Raw genomic sequence first — 26,307 nt, 5'->3', positions numbered from 1 at the left:
TAGGTCAAGAGTCGACAAAAAGAAAACTCACAAAGAGAACACTAAATCCTTAAGAAGATGACGTAGTTCAGGGTCCTGTGTGACTGGCTTGTTCCACGTTCACATTGTAGGGAAAGCAGGGAGAACTAAAGACTGGGGGGCGCTTTATGGTGGGTATGAGGGCTACCTGGATGTGGCCTTAACCACTTATTTTGTCCCTAAAAATAAATGCTTTCAAAGTCTTTCTTAGGTAGCATATAAGATAAAAACCTGATTTGCCCTCTAGGCCTTCATTGCTTTAAGTCAATGTGCTTGTTAAGAGCGCGGATTCAAAGGCTCCATTCCAAACCTAAGGACTCCAGCCTCTGGATGGCCAGGAATGTCCATCTGTAAAGGGCATCTCTGGAGGGTCAGAAGTGGCTGGTGCTCTGGCCTCGCAGGCACGTGGCCAGCGTCCATCACGTGGGGTCAGCAACGCCCACATACGCCCTTCTCCAGGGGCTGCAGGCTGCACCCTGTCCTGAGGGTCAGCCCCTGTCTGCTTTTCCTTCCCTCTGAAGGTGGTCTTTGCAACCAGCTTTCATATGAATGAAACCGCGGGAGGTAAAGAGGTGGGGAGGGAAGTGGGAATTATGTGGGTTCCACCCTTCCCAGTCTGGTGTCCAGACTGCGGGTGACAGCAGCCGGTCCATCTGTGCACTCTAGCAGGCATGTGGGCCAGGGCAGCTGCCTGCGGGGTGGTGACCGTAAGTCACTAAAGGGCCAAAGCAAAACCTGAACTATGAAGTCAACACACAACGGATGAGAGTAAAGAGCCAGAGTGGTTCCCCAAGTCAGCGAGCTGGGCTTTGAGACTGAACATCTCTCACATGTTTAGAAAAACAGAATTTGTCAATCAGGAGGGGCAATCAGCCACTGAAGCATAGGGGGAAAATGTCTGATGCCATTAAATATCTGAATCATAGAATATAGTTCCCAGCCCCAGATTCTGGGCTGGCCATGACTCCATCTAAGAGAGCACTGCCCAAATGAAATATAATGCAAGTTGTGAATGGGTAATTTTACATTTAAAATTCACAAAATTACATGTGTGTAATTTTACATTTTCTAGTACATTAAAAAAATAAAAAGAAACAGATGAATTTAATTTTCATAATATGTTATTTAACTTAATAGATTTAAAATATCAAATATTTCAATATTTAATCAATATAACAATTATTAATAGGATATTTTCCCCTTTTTGTCCTATATCTTTGAAATATGGCATTTAATTTAAACTTACAACACATTTCAGTCTGGACTAGCCACATTTCAAGTGCTAACCTGTTGTTAGTGGCTACCATACTGGACAGTGCATAAGAATCCAGCTTCTCCTGTAGTTTTCCTACACAGGTAGAGAATTTTCTGGGCAGGCTGACATCAGTCAATGGCGCTTTGAAAGTTATACCTAGTTGTAAAGGATTGTAAAGGAATAAACTGGCATTTGGGAGTTTTGTACATCAGGCTTTTGTGCATTTGGTTAGTGGGAGTCAGTACCTCTGACCAATCAGCTCTGGGATGCTCACAGGACCTGGTTCTTCACTGTGTAAGGCTGAGAGCCAGATGTCTGACTCTCCTGAATTCTCCTCTGTGGGGACACGGTTGTGGCTGGTAGACCTCTCCCAGGTGGCCACTTCTGTGTGCTGTGTGCTGTGGGCTCCCACAGTCCTCAGGGGTTAGAGAGCTGGGCCTCTCAGTTCAGCCAGTACTTTTGGGTAGCATTATGGTTTCCCATCCAGCCAACTATGAATAAAAATTTCTTAATCAAAAATGCTAAGGGTATTGACTTAAAGACTTAAAAAGTTAGACATTTTCTAATTTGGTGCCCAGTCTGGGCAGAGCATTTGGGTTTGCCTGCTTGATGTGCTGGGGAGTGTGAGTTGCCCCATGTCTCCCTGTGCTCCACCTAAAATAGTCCTAGAACTTCAAAGTGACTGTTAAAAAGAAAGAAAGGACCGGAAGGAAAACCTCGCTCAGAATTTCCTCTCCTCCCATTATGCTTCCCCTTCCGTGTTCCACTGGGAGCTGGGATGTGAGTTCCTCACCCCTCCATGTACCAGCCGCTCTCCAGTGGGGCCCTCACGTCTCCCGCACTTGCCAGGCTGTCCTGTGACCCCCTCCTGTTCCAGTTGCTCCCTTCGGCCGTTTCCTCTCTGACTCCCATTTCTTGCAGCTCAGCTTAACCTCTTCCCCAGACTTGGAAACTTTTCCTTCTCTGAACTCTGCCGCTGTCCCCTTGCACCTTCACTGTTCCATGAAGACATCTGTCCATCTTTTCTTCTACCTACTTGCCTTAATGCTATTCACAAACTTGTCTTGACACAAGAATTACCCAGCTGCTGGCTAAAAATATAGGTTTCCAGACCCCAGCTCCGGAGGTTGGTGGGACTGGAGGGTGGAGATAGGAACACATATTGGGATGAAGCCCCCAGGGAGTCTGATGACCAGGCCAGTTTGGGGCCCTGTCCTAATGAGACTGGGTTTTCATGACAGCGTTTTTAAGCGGAGATTGCTCTGTCTGTCCCCCCCACCCCCGCTCACAGGGGACCAAGAGAAAAAGGCAACATACCGTTGTCCTGACTGCTTCTGGGTCAATATTGTCACCACCAGTCACCTTTAGAAGTTCACCATATCACTCTTACTCACCTGAGGGGACCCTCTGCTCCAGCTAAACCAAGTTAACTCTTAGAACAGGCTTAGGGTTCCCCACCTTGGGACTTCTAGAAGATTCTTCATATTGCCACATGTCATAATCCTACCCTTCCTCCAAAGCCCCCTGGATGCCACTTCTCCGCTGGGGCCATCCCTGATTCCACATGCTTCTTTCTTTCTTTCTTCTCGCACCTCTCTCTGTGTGGCACTGAATCAATCCTGCCTGGTACTGTAATCCATTTGTATGCTCGTTTTCCCGCCAGACTGTCCGTCTGGAGAGGAAGGCAGCCCTGTCAGTCTCCGCTGTCTCCCCAAGGGCAGAGCACCGAGGCTGGCCATCCACCAGCCCTGCTCGAGCTAGACTGGAAGAAAAGAGCAACTCCCTCCCCACCCCTTCATCCTCGCCCAGGCACGCACTGGGATCCATGACACCAAACCACAGCGAAGGCTTTTGAAAGAAAAATGAGTGAATGAATTGGAAGTCAGATAGGTAGACTGCACCAAATTGCACAGATTCACTAAGCTAAAACTGCAACAAACAAGCTCAAGATAATTACTAATATGTACCTGCGTACCTAGGGAACCGAGCCACATAAAATGACCGGCAAGGTCCTTATTTACATTTGAGATTGTTCTATGGAATTCTGTATTTCCTTTTATTACAAGCCGGTGCATAATTTGATAACATTGCCAAACAGCATCAGTCTTCGACATCCCTTCCCGTCTCTCCTTTCTCCTTATTTCCTTCTATCCATATTGGGGCAGAATGGGAATTAACAGACTAAAAAAAACTCACCCAGACTTCTCAGTCTACTTCATAGTTTCTATGTGACCCCATGTGAAGACACACATGGCTGTGTGTCCTCTACACCCGTGACAGTGGTCATACGACTCCAAGAGCCAGACACAAGGGCGGCAGCACATCACAGGCCTGGACGTCCAGGGCTGGGCTGAGCTTTCACTGCTGCCTACAAAAGTGGGTTCTCACTTTCCCTCTGTCTGGGGTTACAATTATTTTAATACATATGCCAGTGTAAACTGACAACAGTTACTTTCCTCAGCTCCTCAAAGGCAGCAGGACCTCCCACTCACCTGTCATCCAGGTGAACAGTTACAGCGCTTTTCTGTTAGGCTTTGTGCCGGGCACTTGATGGAATTATCTTATGGTGAATAAAGTAGATCTGTTTACATAATTGGTGGTATAAATAATAGACTCTTTCATTGCTCATGAGAAACGTCAGAGCTTGTGCAGTATCTTGGGCCTTTCAGATAACCATGAGGTTGCAAAAGATTAAAGTTCTTCCCTTTCCTCTGACGGGGTAGTAATAATAGTGCATCAGCTTACACTTCTGGGTACTTGCCGCGTGCTGGGCATTGTTCGAAACATTCTAAGCGAACCTATTTATTGAATCCTTCCCAAAGCCCTATGAAGTAGGACCACTATCCCTGTTTTACAGGTGAAGAAGCTGAGACGCAGTGAGACTTAAGTCACTCTCAGGCCACACAGCGAGGAGGCAGCAGAGCTGGGAGGCGGTCCAGGGCTGTCTAGAACCTGTGCTCTGATGCAGCACACACTTCTACGTCCCATGAAAGCACCACCACCCATGTCAGCAGGAGACACAGGGCATCAAGACTTCTCCTGTGCTCGGCGCTCAGAGCACGGGCTCCCGGGCGGCTTGGCGGTCACAGCTCATTCCGCCCTCCCAGCTTCCAGCTTCCGAGCCTGCCTTCCCCTCCCTGCAGCCTGGCCAGACTCTGGTTTCTAGGAGTGGCACCTTCTCAGGCAGTGAGGCTGCTGTGACCACTGCTCTCCAGCTCCCCTGGTGCTCCTCCCACAAGGGGCTCCCGCTGGCAGCACCCTCCCTCCCCCGCCGCCTGCCTCGCCCACCTTTAATCCGAGGTCTAGCTCTCGCAGGGAGCGCTGAATCTCCCGGGTGAGGACGTTCATCCGTTCGCACTCCTGGAGCACCACGACCATGTAGGGGGTGCGCTCCTCCGCCTTGGCCGTCAGCTCTGGGATGTTAAACTCATCTGTCACCCGCTCCAACAGCTCTTCCAGGACGGCCTTGACCTGCCCCACAACAGGAAACACAGGGTTACGACGGGGTTCCACTTCTCCAGAAGGCCTCCATTCCCCTGCCATGTAGCACTAAAGATGCCAGTCATCCGTGCCCTGGGCATACCCTTGCCCGCTTGCTGAGGTCAACTGGGTCAGGGGCTGAGGACCAACCGCAGCATGGCCTCCCTTATAGGCCGGCCAGCTCTCTGTGACCAGCTTAAAAGGATGGACACAGAGGCCTTTCTGAGAATTGGGAGTTGAAAAACCCGGAGACTGACCCCGTTAGCTGTGGGCATCGAGCTAGAAGGGCACAGGACAGACTTGGGCCTAGGGTGGTCACTCGGAACCACGGGAAGCCGCGGCGCCGAGCAGCAGTGACGGAGACATAAACGTCCCTTTCGGAGTTTCCGTGAGGCTGCACTGCAGCTCCTGTCCTTGGGTCCTGGAAGAAGCATCGCCACAGCTCATGTAAACCTCCTCCCCCACCCCACGAACCCTTTTACCACACGGACCGTCAGCTCATTAGACCAGGGGGGCCAGAACAATCAGGGCCTCTCTCCTGGAAAACTGGAATTGAGGCGCCGAGATTCTGGGCTGTCTGCGGGGCAAGCACTGGAGGCTGGGTCTGCCATTTCGAAGCAAACGAGTAAAGCCCAGGGGCTCTGTCAGCAGAGAAGGAAGAACGAGAAAGTGCAGGCTCACTGGAACATGCGGCCGGCAGAGCGGCTGGAGGGAGGGAGAGCGGGGGCCTGGGCTCCAGTGCCAGCCCTTCCTGGAGTCAGGAGGGCCGGTGGGCGTGTGTGGTGGACGCCGTTTTGGTTCCTTCATCTCATCCCTCTTCTTCCAGTGACGGGTCCCTGTCTCCTTTCGTGAAATTACCTCTTTCCCGCTGTTTTGGGGCACAGTCACCGGGCCCAGCCCTCCCCTGACTCAAGTGGGCCAATCAGATGATCTTTCCCAGGAGCATGAAAATTGAATCTCAAGCCCAGGATTTAGGTGCAGAAAGTGGAGGGAAGTGCGATGGTCCGCTCTTCTCTCTCCCTGGGACCCCAGAGCCACTGCGGTTTCTATCCTTTCTTCAGTGTATTCCTTCGATACAGTGAGCTATTTCTTGCCTGTTTCAGCGAAACTGGCCTCTGTTCCTTGCAACCAAAGAACCCTGACTGAGTTAATACGGCGTCGTTATGTATCACCCGTGTGAATTTAAGCAAGTCATTTAGACCTCAATTTTCTCATCTATTAAAAATTTCCAAGAGCAACTTTCTCCACTGCCCCCTCCCCCGCCAACTACCAGGGCTGGTGAAGAGATCAAACCAAAAGAGGTGATGAATGTGGCAGCATCTGAAAGCTACAAAGGACCCTACACATGTACAGGATTATTAATATTAATTTTGCCTTGTATTGTTAACAGACAATACATTATCTAGGAAAAGAGCTGATGTTAGAAGAAAAGAAAGTAAAAACTCATTACTGTGTCACAAATGGGTCTCTGGTGCTGTCATAGCAAAAACTGGAATGGAATTTTAACAGTACCTGGAAGCTGCTGCTGAGACAGAAGACAAATGGCTAAAACTACATCATAGTTCTGTCTCTGGAGATGGATTTGAAGAAACAGCCCTGTATCAGCAAGCTGCCATTTGGACATTATTCACAAAGAAATGAAAAGATAGTCTGGAGCTACTGTTTCAAAACACATTGAACATGGGGAAACAGAGTTCTCTTCCGTCACTGATCAGGCCTTGGGGGATTTGGAGACCCTGCCTGAGGAGGGAGCAAATCCACAGACATAGAGAGGACACTTCAGATGGGAGCAGTGCATGCCAAGGGATGTGGTCTACTTTACTTCCACAAGCAAACACCTGTTTTTTTTTTTCCTTTTGGAAAAGTAATAAATGCTTATCATAAAAATCTAAATATTACAGATTCCTCTGATATTAGAAGCAAAATCCTCCCACAATTTTGCCTCTTCCTTCAAAGGGGGAAAAAAAGCACTGTTAATTATTGGTTTATAATTTCTGCAGGTGTCCTTCAATGCATATGACTCTATCTATCCATCATCTATCCGTCATCCATCTATCCATCCATCCATCCCCATATTTATCACGTCTGCCATATCTTCCTTCCTGCCTTGCTGCTTCTCTTCCCTCCATCGCTCTCCCTTCCCTCCCCACCTCCTTCTCTTTCTGTCTATCACAAATGGAATCATAATACACACAGATTTTTCAGTTTGCTTTTTTTGTGTTTTGTTTTTGTTTTCTTTTGGCCACACCATGTGGCCTGCGGGATCTTAGTTCCCCAACCAGGGATAGAATCCATGCCCCCAGCAGTGGAAGCTCAGAGTCTTAACCACTGGACCACCAGGGAAGTTCCTCTGCTTGCTTTTTTCACCGAATAATATATCTTGAACACATTCCCTTGTTAGTACTTATGGATTTACCTTGTTTTTTTAACAGTATATATTATTTCACTGTTTTGGCATTGCATAATTTATTGAGTCATCCCCCTATTGACGGTATTTGGTCTGTTTATCATTCCTTCTACTATAAACAATCCTGCAATAAAGAAATATATCATAACATCTGTGCCCTTTTGAGTGTTTCCACTGGTTGAATTCCTAGGAATAGAATTATGAGTAAAATATATGAACATTTTAAACTTCAGTAGCTATTGTCAAATTGCTCTACAATTTAAACCTCTAGTAACAGAGATGGGAGTACATCTTTTCACCACTGGATATCCTCACGTTAAAAAAATTTTACCATTGTGTGAAGAATAATATTTCACTTAACTCCATTTAGTTATGAGCGATGTTGAGAATATTTTACTATTTTTCTTGGCCATTTGTATTATTACGTGAATTTCTTTTGTGTCCTTTTCCCCTTTCCCCTCTTCTTCTCTCTCCTTCTTTTTCCTCCATGGGTAATAACTGTATATTAGCGAAATCTGCCCACTTACCAGTATCTGTGTTGCAATTGGGTTCTCCTAGTTTGGCAAGTGATCGTACTTCATTCATCTCTGACATACACAAACACACACACACACACACTCCATTTCTTGAAGTGGTTAGAAGAAGGGGATAAGGAAATGACAAGAACTAGAAGCTTCCTTTAATACTGCCCGAAGAATCCTAAGCCTATTACTCACATAGTCCCAGCCTTTTCATTTTTAAGCTAGGAACATTTTTATTTTTTTTTATTTTTTCTTTAGCTAGGAACATTTTTGATACTAGGGGGTTTGGATTCTGGGCAACATAAACTTTCTTATCTTCCTTTTGTTCTCAAATTATATCCTATGCATCAAAGAGTAAAACAGCAGCTTTCTCAAAGTAGGCTCACCTGCATCACAATCGCTGGGCTGCAGATTCCTGGGCCTAAAACCCCACGACCCCAGAATCGGATGCTCCCTAGCTCATTCCGAGGCATATTAAAATTTGAGACTCATTTTAATGACATCACTCCACACCTTTAAACAAACATCCAGATCCTTTACTATCAGTCAGTTTGTTTTCCTAAAATCAATCCCTGAAGCCTAAAAGTTCATAACTCTCCAGGTTTTTTAATCCTTAATCTTCCAAGTTCCCTTGTAACAAGGGAACCTCTAACTAAAGGAACCCGGGTAGTACTCTGGAGGGGAGGTGGGGTGAAGCAGACGCATCTGTCGGAAACTGAACTGCCTTGCCTTAGGAAAGCATCACAGAGAAGGTTCACTTTGAGCCCCTTCCTTTTCTGCCCTCTGCCGCACCCTCACCAGGAACAGAGCTCCCAGGTCGCCTCTGGTCACCCTACACCCACACGGCACCCTCCTCTGCCTTTCCACCCAACAATTCCCCTGCACCTTCCTGAAGTTTCGGGAAGTCCTGTGCTTAGTAGCACGAGCTGTGCGTCAGGAGACTCGGGGACTAACTGTCCTTCCCACAAGGAGACGGCATTTTCGTCTTAAAGAGGAGCGTCTAGCTGGCGGAGTGACGGTGGGGTGTCTAGGGACAGCTCCCCACCCATAATTACCTAGTTTGGGAAAGGAACCATGAGGTCCGTTTCGAGGTTCCCAAACCACGATTGTTCAGCTCTGCCCTTTCCTCACTTTGGCAGACAAACGGAATAAAACCTGCCTTTGGGGGGACGAGTGAAGCACTGCCACACCCAGCGGCAGGGACGTCCTACCAGGGACCCCGAGGGCCCGCCTGGCCGCGTGACTGCGGCGGGTCCCTCGGAGGCGAAGGGTCGGCGCGGCGAGGCTGGACCAGCCACGCGCCGGGAAGACGCACGCCGTGCAGTCCGCGCTGTGGAGCCCAACACGGCCGGCGGGAGAAAGGGCGACCTCGGCAGTCCTGGGCTCCCCAGGATATCTCGGGCAACCCCTCCATATACCTTTTCTTCCCTTGCGGCCCCCGCTCCATCTCCGGCCTGGCTGTCCCGGGGCTGCAGCTCCAGCACCGTGCGAAAGAGCTTCTCCGCAGTCTGGGTCAGGAAGCCGATCTCCGCGTTCGGGTGGAGGCCGTAGAGATGCGGCGACTCTGGGGGCAGCTCGGCGTCGATGTACTAAAAAGTCAAGGGCAAGCTCACTTGAAAACCAACGAGACGTGTCTCCCATCTCCCACCTGACTAGTCCTCTGCCCGGCAGTCAGTGGGCCAGAGCAGGCCTCAGACGCCGGGGCCCCTCTGGCCCTCCAGGTGGACCCTGCTCCAGGTGGACGCCACTCACCGATGCGGGCCGACCTCAGCGTGCTGCCCACCTGTTAGGGCACATCCTTACACCATCCGTTTGTGTATGCCCGGCTGGTTTTCCAGAACCTCCACATTCATGAGCTCATGCTTTTGGGGAAGCTTAGCTGACTTTATCCATCTCCAATCTCAGCCCCTCCCACGGCGCCCTGACCTACACCTGTCCCTCCACACACAAGGGGGACCTCTCAGAGTCCCTCAGAGATACTTTTCCTGCCTGCTAATTTTACCCAGCCCTCCCCACTTCAATTCCTTTTCTCTCCCCTCTGTTTATTTAAATCAGAGATGATAAACCTGAATGCAAACATGGGACCATGTATGCAAAATAAATGTGGGAATCCTGGTGTAGGATGAAGTGAGCTTTGCTTCTGGCAGAAAGCATTCGAATTAAAAACATTTAAAACAATGTGTCTCCAAACACCACATCTCTGTGGTCAGTTGTGGTGGGCCACAGGCTGCCATCCCTAAAAAATCCTCCCCAGCATGTAAAGCTCACTTCCTTCTCCAAATGTTTCTGAGCACTCTGTGCCAATTCTCTCCATTACAGCGAAAAAATATCCCTCAAGTTTAGCATTGATGATTTCTTGGTGTTAGTAACATCTAGTCTAAGTAAAAGATGGCTCATTCCTTGAAGGCAAATTTGCGTGTTTATTTTTGCATTTCTTCCAGCACCCAGCACACTCCTGGACTCCTGGTAAGCCCTATAAGCATCTACTGACAGATTAAAGAGAGGTATGGAGAAAGGGGAACTCTACTGAAGTCATCTGGAAATGTGCAAACCATGTTATCATTGCCCATCACCTGCATTTGTTCCACAGTAGGGGACGCTCTTGCACAACTTTCTTGGCTAAGCCCTTCAAAGTGTTTATTTAAAAAATTCTTTTATTTACTTTCAAGAGAATTATTGTTTTTAATTTCTTCTCATAGGCCTAGTTTTTCTGGATCAAATGACTTTTATGACTTACCTTCTTAAATTTTAGGAATTAAAAATTTGTTTAAAGCTTGTAGTTAATGTTACTATGACCAGTATTTCCCTTAAGTTTGGTATTCAAGAGTTCTTTTAGGAATGTTCAAAAGTCAAGCAATAAAAAAGGATTTTTTGTTTGAATTCCTTTTTAATACATTTTCATGGTAGGGTAAATAGGCAAAGATGCACACCTTAAAAATAGCTGAAGTAATAGTAAAATGAAAACCCAAAGTGATACTATGAAAAAACTCCATGAGAATGTCTTCTTGGTATGTGTACGTGTGTCTGTGTTCATAGCAACCAACAGAGAATAGGAGGGGTGAGTGATCTGCCCACAAGACCATGTCCCTCTGAAGATATTTAGAACCACTAATATAATCTTTACCAAAAGTTGGCTAAGTTCTTACCTGAATTTTTGCTCCTAATGGTTGTGTCAATATCCTGAATGAAAACAATCAAATAAATGCCCGAGATGTTGTTTGTAGAAAAGAGCACCAAATAGAATTATTGAACTAAACATCAAGAATAAAAAGATCTCGGGCTTCCCTGGTGGCGCAGTGGTTGAGAGTCTGCCTGCTAATGCAGGGGACACGGGTTCGCGCCCTGGTCTGGGAAGATCCCACATGCCGCGGAGCAACTAGACCCGTGAGCCACAACTACTGAGCCTGCGCGTCTGGAGCCTGTGCTCCGCAACAAGAGAGGCCGCGATAGTGAGAGGCCCGCGCACCGCGATGAAGAGTGGCCCCCGCTTGCCACAACTAGAGAAGGCCCTAGCACAGAAACGAAGACCCAACATAGCAATCAATCAATCAATAAATTAAAAAAAAACTTTAAAAAAAAAAAAAAAAGAATAACAAGATCTCTAAAAGTTCAACTTTATCACTAATTTGAGGCTAGAAATCCTACGGTAGCTCTCAAATTGAACAGGCTGAGAGCCACGCTGGATGTGAGCTTGGCTCTTTAAGCTGGCCTTCCCCGGCCCTGCAGGCGCATCTCCAGCCCTTCGGGGAGAGACCCAGGTCCCTACCTGGTGGTAAGCACTGTAGTCCATATTGCCTGGGAGGGGGAAGCCTGGCGCCAGGGACAGCTCTCCTTCCAGCATTTCTGGTTTGATGAACTCCTCCAGGTAGGTCCTGCAGAGTCTCCTGTCCCACTCATCAGTGATATGGCCTCCGTACATGATCTCACCAAAGAGGTAGCGCAAGTCATCATAGGGGACCTGAGAGACGGGAAGGAAAGGAAGATCTCCACGCAGGCCTTGGGATGGCCCGATGTGTGGACAGAGCGTGAGCCACAAGATGGGGTGGTTCTTGAGATTAGGAACAACGTCTTATTCATCCAAGCTCCCCTGGTGCCCAGCGGGGTCGGGCACATGTGGGAGCTCATTAAACGCTGGAGGAATTACATCAAAGAGTGAGAAGAGGTAAGACGCCAGCACTCTCGCACACATGCCTTCCCTCTTTCACAGTCATTAACTGTGGCAGTGAAGTCAGTCTCTACCTATGGGTCCTTTAATCACGCCAGTGTCGAACGGAGGAAAGCGAGGACATGGGTACTTTTCCCATTTCCTGCCATTAATTAGCATATTACTTAATCGTCTCCTTGGAAAATTCAAAGTGAATGAAATACAGCACACAAGTTCATGGGTGTTAGAGACAGGGATGGAAGCCACCTGGAGAAAGCCTCGTGGCCGCGGCAGGTGAAGGGTTGGTGTGCTGCGTGGTGGGCTTCCCAGGACCCTGGAACCGGAGGCAGAGGCATTGCTTCTGGGCTGGCTTCATTGTCCCCCAAAGGATGCTGTGTTTGGTCCATGAACCAGAAAAGCCTTATGGTGTAAACATCCCCTTAACTGGAAGAGTGTGGATTGTTAGTGTGTCTTGTAGGATGGAGACATCAGACAGAGAAGAAAGGAGGCGAGGTGTAGCCAGAGTTTAGCTTCTTTAACTTCCGCAAGACCGTGCTTACGCAAGGAGCTGCGTGCACCACGAGAGGGTCTGCCTTGGCGAGTTAAATTGGGAGTTTGTATCAGGTGAGTGTGGGGTCTCTTCCTGCCGATCACCGCCCCCTGCAACGCTGGGAGCACACAGGGTGGTCTGGGGGACCCTGAGACTGACACCAATGGGGCGGCTCACCCCAGGCGTGAGGCACTAACTGGGCGTCCTGAGCTTTCTTGGCCGGCCCCCCCCGCCCCCCCGCTGGGTGGTACTCACTCCTCAGCCTCACACTGGCCCTGGGGTTGCCCCTGTGGTAAACTTGCACTTGCTCACGCCCCTTGGGGAGGGTGTAGACCTGCCCCGGTGAGCACGCCCCCTTCTGGCCGTGCTGATGCCACATCATCCTTCTCAGAGGTGCCCTCCCGAGCCACCCCGCGCCGCCGGAAACGTTACCTTCACGTTGGCCTCCAGGAAGTTGTAGAGCACGTTCACAGAGATGGTGAGGTCCCCAGTGCTGAAGGGGTACGAGCGATTCCACCCCTGGGGCCCAAACTTTCTTCTTTCTGCCACCACGGCGTGAAAGTAACAAAGCGCAAAGAGGATGCTCTTAAACTCTGTCTCCCGGGAACACAGCTCCAGGGTGTCCTGAAAGGAAATGTTGCTCGGTGTTAGCACAGAGCTGCCGTGACGCAGGGCAGGCCATGCTGTGGGTTAGGATGGCAGGGCTGCTGTGTTCCCGTGAGGGTTTGAGCTCCAGCAGGACTGTGGGTTGCTCTGTGGACAGGCATGGAATCGGGTTTGAGGGGACCTTGCAGAGGGGCTGGGTTTTAGTTTAGAATCAGAGCTAAGGTTCAGATTCAGCTTGTAACGGGGTTTGGTTTACAGTTCAAGTTCACACACATGCCTGTGCTAACGAGGTTCCCAAGCACAGCTAACGGAAGAAGCGGTGGCGGCCAGGGGAGCATCGTGTTTGTCCTGTTAATGGCACTCTGCGCTGGGAGGTGGGAGGGGACTCCCACAGCATCATCTCTCATTTCCCTCCTTCCTGCCATGTTTTTCTTGCCCATCACGGAATCTTAGTAGGTGTAATTACTGCCTGTGTGACTGAAGAATCCACGGCTCATCTGCTGGGGGAGCTGCGGGAAGCGGGGCGGGGGTGGGAGTCGGAGCCACAAGAGGCTGAGGGGTGCCGTGCCCTGCCCTTCACATCCGAATATCTCCTCTGAAGTAGAGCAGGGGTGATCGGACGTGTAGCTGCAGAAGCAAGACCTCCTAGGGGTCCCGACTGCAAAGCATAAGGCGGGGGAGACGGCGCGGCTCATGCAGAGAGGATGAAAGACGGGACAGATGGAAGAAAAGGGGAGCAAGAGAGAGTCCAGAGGAAGCCAGTGGAGTTGTGCTTAGACTTTAAGGGGGATGGTGATGATGGTGGAGAGGGGAAAACCTGCATTTTGAAGGGCCCTTAGGACAAGAGCCCTGGATTCTTTGGAATTAAGCATGTCCTCTGAGTGAGCTCCTCTCTGTTCAGGAAGGAGCGAGATGTTGCAGGTAGAGCCCACGAGAGGCACTGTGAAAGCTCACACAAGCTGGACTGAGTTCAGCCTTGGCATTCCTTCTAAGAAGTGGCCCTTAGACTTTGCTTACATGGGGAGGAGAAGCAGAGGAGGCAAGAGAGATTAAGCTTCTGGTAGGTCTGAGTTTTTCCATGGAGAACCCGTGACACAGTCTCCCTGTCTTCTGGATATGTGGGGGTCACTCTGGTGCCTTGGTTGGGTACCATTTTGCCTTGAAGGTACGGATGTGAAAGGTCAGAGGTGGGACAGAGGACAAAGTCGCTGCCTCGTGCAAGCAAGAACGTAATAGCTGCTTTTTGGGCAGCGCTGCTCTCTGCAGACATGTAGGGTGTTTCCTGTGTTACCTCTGACACGTGGAAAATCGAGTCCTGCTGAAAAATGCCTTTAAGCAGACAGACAAGAAGCCACACTTGCTGAAGCTGGTTGACAGTGTATACTCACATGAAGGTCAGAGTGAAATAATCACCCCCGAATGGCACAGGGGTCAGCGAAGCAGTGATAAAAAGAGCTCAGTTCTGCAATTTGTCCCATAAATGGTTAAACTAGGGCTCTGAAGGCACAGAGTGAATCACAGGGCATATAAACCAGGCCACTGTTCCAGGGCACTTGTAAATGCAGAAGGAAACAATTAAAACTCTTGTGAACAACGAATCCACTCATAAATCTATCCCTTGTCCTCAGAATGAGTTACTGAAGAGGGCTATAAGTGGCCCAAACACCAACAGTTGTGGAGGGGACGTTCCAGGAAAAGCCAGCCTCTCTTGGGAAATAGTTCCCAGTTGCTTGATAACCAAGACTGTCAGACTAGACTAGGCTTGCAGGGGGTTAAGCCCAAGAACGAGGGCCCATGGGGAGGCTGAGAAGATGAAGCCGGGTGTAGCTGTAGATGGCAATAATCGCCCCGAGGCATAGTTTTATAATATTAATTATTAGAAGCTATACCATGTGAAGCAGCTGTTGCTCCCTTCCCTGGCTCTGTCCAGGACCCTCAAGGCAGGAGAGCTGGGGACTCCCTACCACTGTACCCTTCAGGAGAGCAGGCTAACTGCACCCTAATGTCTTCCTCCCTCCCCAACTTTAAAAAAAAACTATGGTAAAATATACATATCATAAAAGTTACCATCTTAACCTTTCTGAATTCTGCAATTCAGTGGCATTACATGCATTCACACTGTTGTGCTACTCAATGCCTTTTTTTTTTGTTTTCCTTTTTTTCTGGTGAGTAGCAGTTGAAAAGATTCTTCCACTGAATTGTATTGAGACATGATTCACATGACACACGTTTCATCTAGTTAAGGTATACACTTCCATGGTTTTAGCATATTCACAGGGTTGTGTGATCATCACCACAGTCTAGTTTTAGACTATTTAATCACCCTGAAAAGAAACCACATACACATTCATTGTCACTCTCCACTCCCCCACGTTCCCAGCCCCGGGCAAGCCCTAATCTGCTTTCTGTCTCTACAGATCTGCCTATTCTGGACATTTCAGATAAATAGGGTCATACAATATGAGAACTTTTGTGTCTGGCTGCTTTCATTTAGCATAATGTTTTCAAGGTTTACCCATGTTATAGCATGTATCAGTGCTTTGTTTTTATTGCCAGATACCATTCCAGTGTATGGATTCACCATCTTTTGTTTATCCACCCATCAGTTGAGCTATGGTCCCAATGCCTTTTCAGGGCAAAAATGTCTTTGCCTGGAACCAGCTACAACCTCCTGTAAAGAAGTCTGTAGATTTCAAAGTTAAGAATGTCTATTTCCCCTACATGGAATATAAAATCTAGAAAATTGAGACGTTTTGACCTCTGGTACAGAGTACCTAGAAGTCAAGACGTATTTAGGAAAAAATAAAAAAGGAGAAAAGAAAATGCCCCTGGACAAAAAAGCACCTTGCCTTCTGCACCATGTTGCAATGGGAAGGTATTTTGTAGGAAAAATGGCAAGCTAAAATATCCGGGGTCTCCTGGTAATGTTCCCCTGTTCTCTACTCCAGATTATGTGGGAGTTTTGGAGCTGGGTTGGAAAGGTCAGTGGAAGAGGAGGGGCTGGATAAGTTTCGCTTCTCAGATCCCGGGGAAGCTTCGCTGCAAGTTGGCCTTTGCTCTGCTGCTACGAGGGTATCAAACAGTCAATGAAATCTCCTGAGACTCGGCTGATACATGGTCTTCATCTCATGTTACCTTTAATCCCAAAGGGCTGCTGCCCCTGGTGCTTTACGTTGGGCTCGCTAGAATGGCTGTCCTGCTGGACGGCCTGTTTCAGCCTACCTAGATGACCTATCTGGGGCTTGTGGTGAGCTTGAGCATGGGTTCCGTGAAGCTAGAGACCTGCTGGTGTTATGACAGGATGACGTCGGGAAGGACCCATCCTAGAACCCTGCCCTTGGACTCCACCAAGGCCAGAGTGGCAGATGGACGTTAGGTGGGCCCTGTGGCCCCCATCCTCCTGGTGTTCACACCTTTGCACACTCCCTTTCCCAGAAGTGTGGAACTCCCCAAAGAAGAAGCGACCAGAAAGGATGCCTTCCTGAGAAGCTGCAAGAGGCCTGAGCTGCAGACTTGGCAAGTGCTCCTTTATATACGGGTATATAAAGCGGTACTTTATATACCCATGGGCCTGGCCTTAGCTTTAAATAAATACTCCACTACACGAGTCTTGGAGTTCCCAGTAACAGAGATTCCAGTCATGTAGTAGCCTGCGTTTGAACCCCATGCCTGGATAGTCCAAGTCTCACTAGTACAGTGTTCTCCAAGTCGACTGTTGGATAGAATCCCCTGGAGGGCTCGTTAAGAGCCCAGAGGCCTGGGCCCCACCCCAGAGTATCTGATTCACTTGGTCTAGGGTGGAGCCTGAGAATTTGCATCCCTACCAAGTGCCCAGGTGATGCTGCTGCCACTGGTCTGGAGGCCACGCTTTGTGAGTCTAACACGCGGTTGCATTCCAGTCCAGATCCCCACCATCTGCTGCCTGGATTATCTGAACCCTTGACACTCGAGATGCATGCGGACGTCATCTGAACAAGAGCGTCAGCCCCCTGCTTGAAGACGGTGTGTTTAGCTAATAAGTGTGTGACCAGTGCACCATATCAATTAGATGTACAGCACTCTGTCCTTCTCCATCTTGGAGCATTCAGTTAGCCTGTAGATGTGCAGAAAGCTCCCCTACACCTCTTGCCAAAGAAACACCCTAAGCTTGGCTCCCCCAGGTGTATCTGGGAATGGAGAGCTGCACTCGGCGGGCACTGGCTGGAGGTCACCTGCAGAGGGGACACATTTCGCCCATGCCGGGCACTGCTCCACAGTCCAGGTGGTCCCCCACCCCACCCCAGCTGTGTGCTACTCTCCCACCCGGGGAATCTGCTCTTTGTGAGGCGGGGCACTCTTCTCCCCTCCCTCCCAGGGCCCCCTACCTGAGTGAAGTTGTCCAGGGCCTTGTGCAGGTTGGCGTGCATGCCCGTGGGAGGCTCGTTGGTGATCTTAACGGAGTTCTCCAGGATGCCCTGGGGGATGACGTGGCCCTCAGTGGAGGGCGCGGGCTCCGCACTGATGAAGACCCTGAACTCTGGGTGGCTCTTCTCACTGTGCTCCTCCAGCTTCTTCTCCAGGGTACGGAGCCACTTGGCCACCAGGTGGATGTTCTGGGGGGAAGGAAGGACCCCTTGATTACAGGCATCTGCTTAAACAATTATCAGGAAGGCAGCTTGAGGAGGGACCTGGCCTTACTTTCAAATAAATCACATCCCAGCATGAGTCTTGGGGTTCCCAGTAATGGGGACCCCTTGTATCCTGCAATTCAATCCTTTCCCTCGGTGTCCTAAGTCTCTCTAGCACAAGGATCTCAAACTTGACCAGGCATCGGGATCCCCTGGAGGGCTTGCTGAAACAAAGATTCTTGGGCCTCATCCCAGAGTGGTTGATGCAGGTGGTCCAGGGTGGGGCCTGAGGGCTTGCATTTCTAACAAGTTCTTGGGTGATGCCGCAGCTGCTGCTGGTCTGGGGGCCACACTTCAAGGGTCTAATGTGTGGTTACATTCCAAATCCAGATCCCCATATCTGACACCTGGATTTTTTTGAGCCTTTGATCAAAAGTGGGGCCCATGGATCAGCAATGTTGGCCTTACCTGGAAGCCAGTTAGAAATGCAGACTCAGACCTACTGAATTAGTGCATTTTAATAAGATCCTCCAGTGATTTGTATGCACGTTAAGACTTGAAAAGCACTGATTTAAACTCCTTCTGGCTAGCTTTCCTTCCTCCCCTGCCCCTCTCGAAACCATTCTGCTAATTGTTGCCAAACTTATCTTCCTAAAACACACTGAGACACTGCCGCTCCCAGACAGGGAAAGCTCCTACTACAAGCCCAAGCTCCTCTGTCTGGTCTTTGAGCCCTTCTCCTCCCCCCACAAAATCCCTTTCTGTCTGTCTGTCTGTGTAAAACGACATTTATTTCTTAGCACTACCTTGCAGCATGCACTTTTCACTCTAGCAAGGATAGTCACTTTGCTTCATTGCAATATGTTTCATTATGACGGATAGATAAAAGCTCCTTGATACATATTTGAGGAAGCCTGCTTGCAGAGCCTTAAATACACAGATCGGCACAGAGCACAGTGCTTGGGCCACAGCAATCTGGTCTCTGAGTGCTACTTTCTCTTCCACGAAAAGAGAAATAACAATAATACTTTCCATACTTATTTCCCAGGGTTGCTGCAAATAACCAAAGGTAATGGATTTGAAAGGGCTTTGTATACTGTGAAATGCTATGCAAGAGTTAGTAGCGACTGCTGAAATGAAACTTTGTTAAATGAAAGAAGTCAGTTGTCCTCACTCTATGGGAGCGGAGGAGAGCTTGCGGGCTGCCTGGAGAGCCAGGGCGCGATGAGACAGGCAGCACCACCGGCCCGCAGTGAGAAACTCTGCCACTGCTTCAGGAACCCCAGCTTCTGAGTTTCATCCTGGAGGTCTCTCAGAAACCACATCAGGGCAGCCGGTAGGTACCAGGGGGAGGAAACGCTCTCTGCTCACTGTCTGGGGGGCTGGGTTCCTGAAGGTGCTAGTGCCCAGAAAGGGGTCTCTTTGGCAAATGAGCCTGAGACAGTTGGGGAGGTCACACCCTCCCAGCGCCGAGCTGATCCAGTGGGAGGAAGCAGGAACCCCACTGTCATTCTCTTTCCTCCTTAGATTCCCACTGTTTCTGGAAAAGCGTCCCAGGGAATAGCAGATCCCTCTGCTGCTAGGCTCCAAATAAATAATGGAATAATTAAGGATGAAAACCCAACAGCATGAAGTGTACAGTGAGTCATCAGGAGACAGAGGAAGTTCTCGGTAATCAAAGCCAGACGGGAGGGGAGGGACTGGCTTTTCCATGTGTCCTTCCTTCCCTGATTTCTTCATTGATTCTTTTACCCCACAGGCTTTGGTTGAGTGTCTACTGTGTTCACGGTAGTGTGCTGGGTGCCAAAGGTAAATAAGGAATGTCTCTTTCCCCAAGAAAATGCAGTAAAGGACACAGCCATAGCGTAAGTGGTTTCCACGTAGCCACGGGTGCCCTCCCAGAGGTGGCTGCGGGAGAAGAGAGGAGTCAGCCGCTCGCTCTGCACCCGACAGCCCCAGGACCCATGCAAGCTCGTAAACGGGAACAAGAGGACAGGCCGTGATTCGGGAGGGGTGGCCTTTACTTCTTGTACATGTTTAGTGAAACATGTACAAGAAGTGCTGTAGGTGTTCCTACGACAGTAGGTGTTCCAGATTCCCGAGCCCAGCATGAACTCTCAGTGAAGAGGCTCAGTCCTGGTTACACGTGTGGCGTTCTAGTCACGCGTGTAATGAAGAGCCTGTGACACGTGACACGCGGAAAGGCAGAGCAGAAGAGAGCTCCACGGAACGCGTGGGACGAGATCAGCTGCCGCCGCTGGATCCGGCCTCCAGCTGAGCGCCGGCCTCCTGAGCATGCAGCGCTGTGAGGACAGGCCTCCTTCTGGAGGGGGTGCCAGTGAAACCAGAGACAGCGGGGGGCGAGGGAGAGTACTGAGGCGGGGGTGAGGGGCAGAACCCACGGGGCGGGACCGCAGGGAGAAGGCTGGGAGGTCAGGGACGAGGGCACGGAAGGAAAGGCGGCCCAGGGCCTGCGGGGGTCGAGCCAGGGACGGGGTCAAGAGTGACCCCAGCAGGGCAGAGGGGGCGTACCTGCAAAACAACCCAGTGGCCTTTCTCGGCAGCCAGGTCCAGCACAGCCTCGGCCACCACCTGCTGTCCTTGGCCCAAAGACACGTTGTGAAAGTTCCGGTTGTTGAAGGTATATCCGAGTTTTCTACCTAAAAGGGGCAGGGAGTGGTCATTATTGCCGCTAATGCCGTTGAGTGTCCACGAGGAAGCGCACACCTCCGCGTGGCTGCCCCCATCGCAGGCTGCCGGAAGCCGTGCACCCCGACCTCACACACGGACCCTCTTCCTTCACGGGGTGGGGCTGCTGCGTCTTCCAGCTTTTTGTTCCCAAAGAGAAGGAAGCACTTGTCTAGACAAAATGCTTCACCCCTCCCTCCTCACTTAATCCCTGCCAACTAAAAACTGGCACTTGCCATCTGCCTGTACAAGGATTAAGTCACTAGCTACTGTAGCCGCTGACCTTCAACACCCTATGAAAGGAGTTCAGGGTGGAGACCAGGAATGAGGCGCTCTGCTCTGTGCTCTGGGAAGAACTGGCAGAACAGGCCTTCAGATAGTTAGACATTCTCAGGAGAGGATTTCACGAGCCCAGTTCTTACGCGTCCTCACATCTAGAAAAGCACTCCAGCCCTTCATGGTGATGCCTGCTCTTCTGCCAACACATGTGCCTGACTGCATGCCCCCCCTTCACCAAAACCACATGCATACTGACCCCCCCCCACTTCCTTGGAGCAGCCCCGCAGAGCTCTCCGAGTTGCTGTCTCCCGGGCTGCAGTCCTCATTTTGCCCCCAGTAAAACTTAACTCACACCTCTCACATCGTGCTTTTTTTTCAGTTGGCATCCCTGAGAGCGGGCACATGTGCTGCTGCCCTTCTGTGAAGCCTCCACTTGAAGGCCAGGCATTGGGCCTCCATCCTAGACAGGGAAAGGCTCAAAGAGTAGCAAGCGTGTGGGCGTGGCCAGGCCTAACATGCTTTGTCCCCTGAACATATTAATAATAATATATATTTTCCCTGGAAGCTTACTGGGAGGTGAGGCCAAGAGGGGCCGGACTCGGGTAGTTTGGCTTCCTGTACTTTAGGCCATATGAACCTCTTCCCTGCTATTCCCACCACACAGAACCTTTACTCTCGTCTAATTCATGAATTAGAGTGAAGAGAGGCAAGAGGCCAGCCAAGAAGGGGCTTGGCTGTGTAGGTGTGAATGCTTGTATCTCACTGTCGGGAATGGAGTAAGGGAAGGGCCACGCAAACGCACATGTCACAGCTGGGTCACCGGAGCAAGGCTGATGCTCAAGAGTTGCTCTGCAAGCCCAAGACAGACTTCACACAAAGAAATGACCTTAATATAGGCAGCCAATTCTGCTTGGACACCAGCTATTCACCCAACCCAATAAAGTTTAGAGAAATTACATAATATTCTTTAGACAAAAGGATAAAAAAATGTGTAATACCATGAAGGAATCGTCGAGCAATTTTTCGAAGAAGGTGAGGTGCACAAGAGAAAAGAGGAGAAATTTAAAAGAGAAAAAGAATAAAAGTTTGTACTTAACAAATTTAGTTTCAGGGGAACTGAAATTGAAGTTGCAGTTTGATACTTGTGCAAGAAAATTTAAAGAACACTGTCAATATTGGATGTGTCTTTAAAGCACTAAAAAAAAACTACAGTGTGCTCTTTAACTGTACAAGACCAAACAAGATGATGACTTTTTGTAGTGAGGAACAGTTATTACAGATTCAACTGAGATGAACCCAAGAAATACCCTTATTAAACTCTATAAATCCTAGCTGGCAATAGATTTGATGTCAGCTTTAGAGCCAAGAATATGAACAACTTATTCCAGAGGAAAATAACAGGATAAAGGTGCTGGGATTATTAGATAGCCTCTGTGACATTTCCGCACACAAAGACCCTACTTCTTTTCTTTGTTCACAAACAAAGGGTACAGGAAAAGAGGGCTTAGCTGAAGATTAGTTCCAATTCCATGTGCTATGGCTTCCACGCCCCCACCCCCCTGCCTTCAGCTCCTCTTTCCCTTTCGGATCTTCCTTCCAGCGCCCCGTATGGTGGTGTCACCAGGAGCCGGGCCGCACTGTGAACCTCCCTGAGCATCTTGGCGGCCGTCCCTCCACGAGCTCCAGTCTCTCTGAGGACACTACAGCATCCATGGCCCTCCGCCTAGCTCCACATACCCCTGGGGCTGGGAGGAAGGGGAACATCCTTCTAGCCTTGTCTTGTTACTTGCAGGCTATTTCTTCTCCACTCTTGTATGAAAAACCTTTCATGTGCTCTCTTCTTTTTTTTTTTAATTTAATTTAATTTTTATTTATTTATTTGTTTGTTTATTTATTTATTTTAACATCTTTATTGGAGTATAATTGCTTTACAATGGTGTGTTAGTTTCTGCTTTATAACAAAGTGAATCAGTTACACATATGCATATGTTCCCATATCTCTTCCCTCTTGCGTCTCCCTCCCTCCCACCCTCCCTATCCCACCCCTCTAGGTGGTCACAAAGCACCAAGCTGATCTCCCTGTGCTATGCGGCTGCTTCCCACTAGCTATCTATTTTACGTTTGGTAGTGTATATATGTCCATGCCACTCTCTCACTTTGACACAGTTTACCCTTCCCCCTCCCCATATCCTCAAGTCCATTCTCTAGTAGGTCTGTGTCTTTATTCCCATCTTGCCCCTAGGTTCTTCATGACCTTTTTTTTTTTTTTCTTAGATTCCATATATATGTGTTAGCATACGCTGAGATATCATCTCACACCGGTCAGAATGGCCATCATCAAAAAATCTACAAACAATAAATGCTGGAGAGGGTGTGGAGAAAAGGGAACCCTCTTGCACTGTTGGTGGGAATGTAAATTGATACAGCCACTATGGAGAACAGTATGGAGGTTCCTTAAAAAACTAAAAATAGAACTACCATACGACCCAGCAATCCCACTACTGGGCATACACCCTGAGAAAACCATAATTCAAAAAGAGTCATGTACCACAATGTTCAGTGCAGCACTATTTACAATAGCCAGGACATGGAAGCAACCTAAGTGTCCATCATCGGATGAATCGATAAAGAAGATGTGACACGTATATACAATGGAATATTACTCAGCCATAAAAAGAAACAAAATTGAGTTATTTGTAGTGAGGTGGATGGACCTAGAGTCTGTCATACAGAGTGAAGTAAGTCAGAAAGAGAAAAACAAATACCGTATTCTAACACATGTGCTCTCTTCTAAAGCACATGCTATTGGCTACATTGCCTACTAACTTTTATGTTTTCTGCCTTCTATCAACTTCTCAGCGAGAGTCACTTTTATTAGGGGTTTTGGAACTTGGTTTAAAATATTCCATATTTTCTGTCTCATCATTATCTTGGTGAGCTTTAATGCCACTATGGATGACTCAGCCAACACCCAGCCTCATGCTTCCTCATCTTCAAAGAACTTCTTTCCATTTCTGTTTCCCATTCCCAGCGGCTGCACCGAGGCCTTGCTTATCCCTGCAAACTCTCCCACGTCTGACCCATCATTCTTTCGTATTTACTCACAACTCTAACTTCCTATTGTCCAGATGGCTCACTCTCGTACTCCCCCTCGCATATTATTCTATGATGTCAGCAAAAAGTCCAGTCCGTTGGCTCCTCTGTTTTTTCTAACCCTCATCTTTACCTCCCTCTTATTTTAAGATGGACCCAATAAACCTTCATTTGAGCCATGATCTTATAAAATTCTTCCCTCCATTGCCCATTCTACGTCTGCATCCCCCAACTTTTGTAAAACCACAACCCTGGACAAATCTAAGCATTAATACAAGAGAAAAAATAACACACTGAGTGAATTGGTGCCACCACAAGCTGATGATTCTCAGTCTCGCGAGACTGCCTGGTAATCTTTCACGTCCAGAAGTTGGCTGTGTTGTCCATTCCCCTCTTCCTTTAAACTTCCTAATGGCTGCCCCGCTTCTTATGCTCAGCACTTTGCTTCACTCTCTACTGCTCCCTCTGCCCGACAAGACATCTGCCATCTGGTAGAGCACCTTCCATTTACTGCCACTGAATCTGCCTCTGCACACATCCCTGTCCCGTCCCCATCCCTGCACAGCCCCCTCTCAGTGGAAGAGGTGCCCCCCGCCCCCAGCACACGAACAGACGGATGAGTGTCCCTCCACACAGAACCTACACTCTGCCAGTCTGGAAGCTGCTCTGTAAAGACTGTACTTGCTGCATCCTAGCCAACTTCAACTGATGCTTAAGGAAAAGAGAATGGAGTCAGGAACAATGAAAAAGAGGCTCTAAGCAAAGTGTTGATAATCTAGCTGCAAAGACACCGAGTTGAAAACTGTTTCTTTGAACACACCTGGTAGCAGGCTGACAAAAATCTAAAGGAGCTCCTCCTTCTGACCAGCACATTGGAAAGAGGAAGAGGAGGCAGTGGAAGGCCAAAGTGGTAGATAAATGGAAACATTTTGTCAAAGCCAGGTAATTGGACAAAGGAGGATGGAGACCAAGCAAGATCATGCAAGAGTCAAGTCAAAGAAGGACCAGAGAAGGTGCCTTGTAAGGGTGGAAAGGGGAGGTCCTCTGTTGGGAGGGCCGAGGACGATGGTGTGCTTTGAAAGGATGTGACAAAAGGATGTAAAGGAAGGAGCAAACCGAGCTGCCTCAAAGAATAGACGCATCATCGTCGTCATTTTAATGCCGTACAATGCTACTGTACTTTTAATGTTTCAAAGCCTTTTCACATCTGAGATTTCATTTTTATCTTCACAGTAACCCTGGGAGGAAGGTATTAGGGGGTAATTGGAAATGATGGGTGATTGCTTTTAGATGAAGCAAAAGCAAAAATAATCGTACAAATAAGAAAGTGTGGCTCATTCCGGAAGAAGTGATGAGAAGAGAGAGAAGGTAAAGGATTAATCTGCAAAGGCAAGATGGAATGCTGTGCGGGTGGGTGGAAGTGGGTTCATGTTAAAACAGAGGCCAAGGAAAGTGGATGGAATTCTGTCCTCCTCCTCCTTCAAAACTGTTGAGGAAGGAAAATCTTGGAGGAGACTAAGAGGCACAAAACTGCCAGAAAAGCATAGATTCTTTAAAAACATTTTTTTTAATTAAAAAAAATTTATTTTATATTGGAGTATAGTTGATTTACAATGTGGTGTTAGTTTCAGGTGTATTGCAAAGTGATTCAGTTATACATATACATACATATACCTATTCTTTTTCAGGTTCTTAGAAAAGCACAGATTCTTAACCAAGTGTCAATGGATGAGCTTCAGAAGCTTAGAGAACTCCCAAAATCATATATAGAATTTTGTCTGTCTGTGGGTTCACGCATTTCGGGAGAAGGGCTGGAGTGAGGATGGGGGAACAAAATCTTTCATGTGACTCTCAGGGGTTCAAAGCCCTGCCCAATATTAAGAACTGCCATGAAGAAACAAGGGGATAGAGAAATGAAGGCGTTAAGAGCATAGATCCCATACTCAAAGGTGGGAAAGGATGCCAAGCTTTGTCTGCGTCTACATGGAGTAAAACAGTGAACGGTCTGATGCACAGACTCTGCCTAAGCACAGAGACAGTAAGTTTCCTGAATAAGCGGGGGCCTAGGGGACATAGGGGAAAGTGAGTCAGTTACGTGGATTCCAAATCTGAGAATAGGAGTCCATCAAGCAGAATGATCAGATCCAAGATGTGGAGCACATGACGTCACCAGAGTATATGTTCTAAATGGGTGTGTGAGAAAACGAATCAAACCATCCAGAACGCAGAGGGGGAGGAAGAGGGAGAGAAAGAGGCTCAGGTGCCCAGGTAATCTCTAGCTGATGAACAGCAATATTGCCTCTGGTAGGGAAATATGCGTTAAGATGAAGCCAAGGGCAGGGCTGAGATGATGTATTCAGAGACAAATAACCAATACGGTTCAGGGACAGGTCAGCTTGTCTGAAATGACAGAAAGCTTCAAACTACATGATGGAACAATAGTTGGGGGTCAATTGGCAAAGAATCGTAGGAAATTGCTCATAAACAGGGTATATGAAAGCTTCCGAAAAGGAAAATATTGAATAAAAATGAGGAGACCAGATTTGTCAGTATGAAAGGAATAAAACCTCCATGGGACAGAAGGAATACAGAATCTATGAAAAAGTGAAAGTCAGGAATAACGTGGCAATAACAACAGTTCTTATGCTCATTCATTCAT

At 48.5% G+C, this 26,307-nt stretch overlaps 1 protein-coding gene across 1 annotated transcript in view; it reads right to left on the bottom strand.

The window, feature by feature from the left end:
• Positions 1–26,307, bottom strand: part of DNAH9 (dynein axonemal heavy chain 9) — a 301,984-nt gene that overhangs the window by 7,119 nt on the left and 268,558 nt on the right. Inside the window, exons 62-67 of the mRNA XM_059908564.1 lie at positions 20,121–20,248; positions 17,346–17,573; positions 12,808–12,999; positions 11,448–11,639; positions 9,100–9,270; positions 4,562–4,744 (exon numbers count right to left, since the gene is read on the bottom strand). Coding sequence (XP_059764547.1) covers positions 4,562–4,744; positions 9,100–9,270; positions 11,448–11,639; positions 12,808–12,999; positions 17,346–17,573; positions 20,121–20,248 — 1,094 coding nt within the window. The remainder of the gene's footprint in view (positions 1–4,561; positions 4,745–9,099; positions 9,271–11,447; positions 11,640–12,807; positions 13,000–17,345; positions 17,574–20,120; positions 20,249–26,307) is intronic.

The sequence above is a fragment of the Balaenoptera ricei genome, chromosome 20 (genome assembly GCF_028023285.1).
Source record: "Balaenoptera ricei isolate mBalRic1 chromosome 20, mBalRic1.hap2, whole genome shotgun sequence".
Taxonomy (NCBI): domain Eukaryota; kingdom Metazoa; phylum Chordata; class Mammalia; order Artiodactyla; family Balaenopteridae; genus Balaenoptera; species Balaenoptera ricei.
The sequence above is the reverse complement of the archived record's forward strand: the minus strand, read 5'-3'. Positions and strand labels throughout refer to the sequence as shown.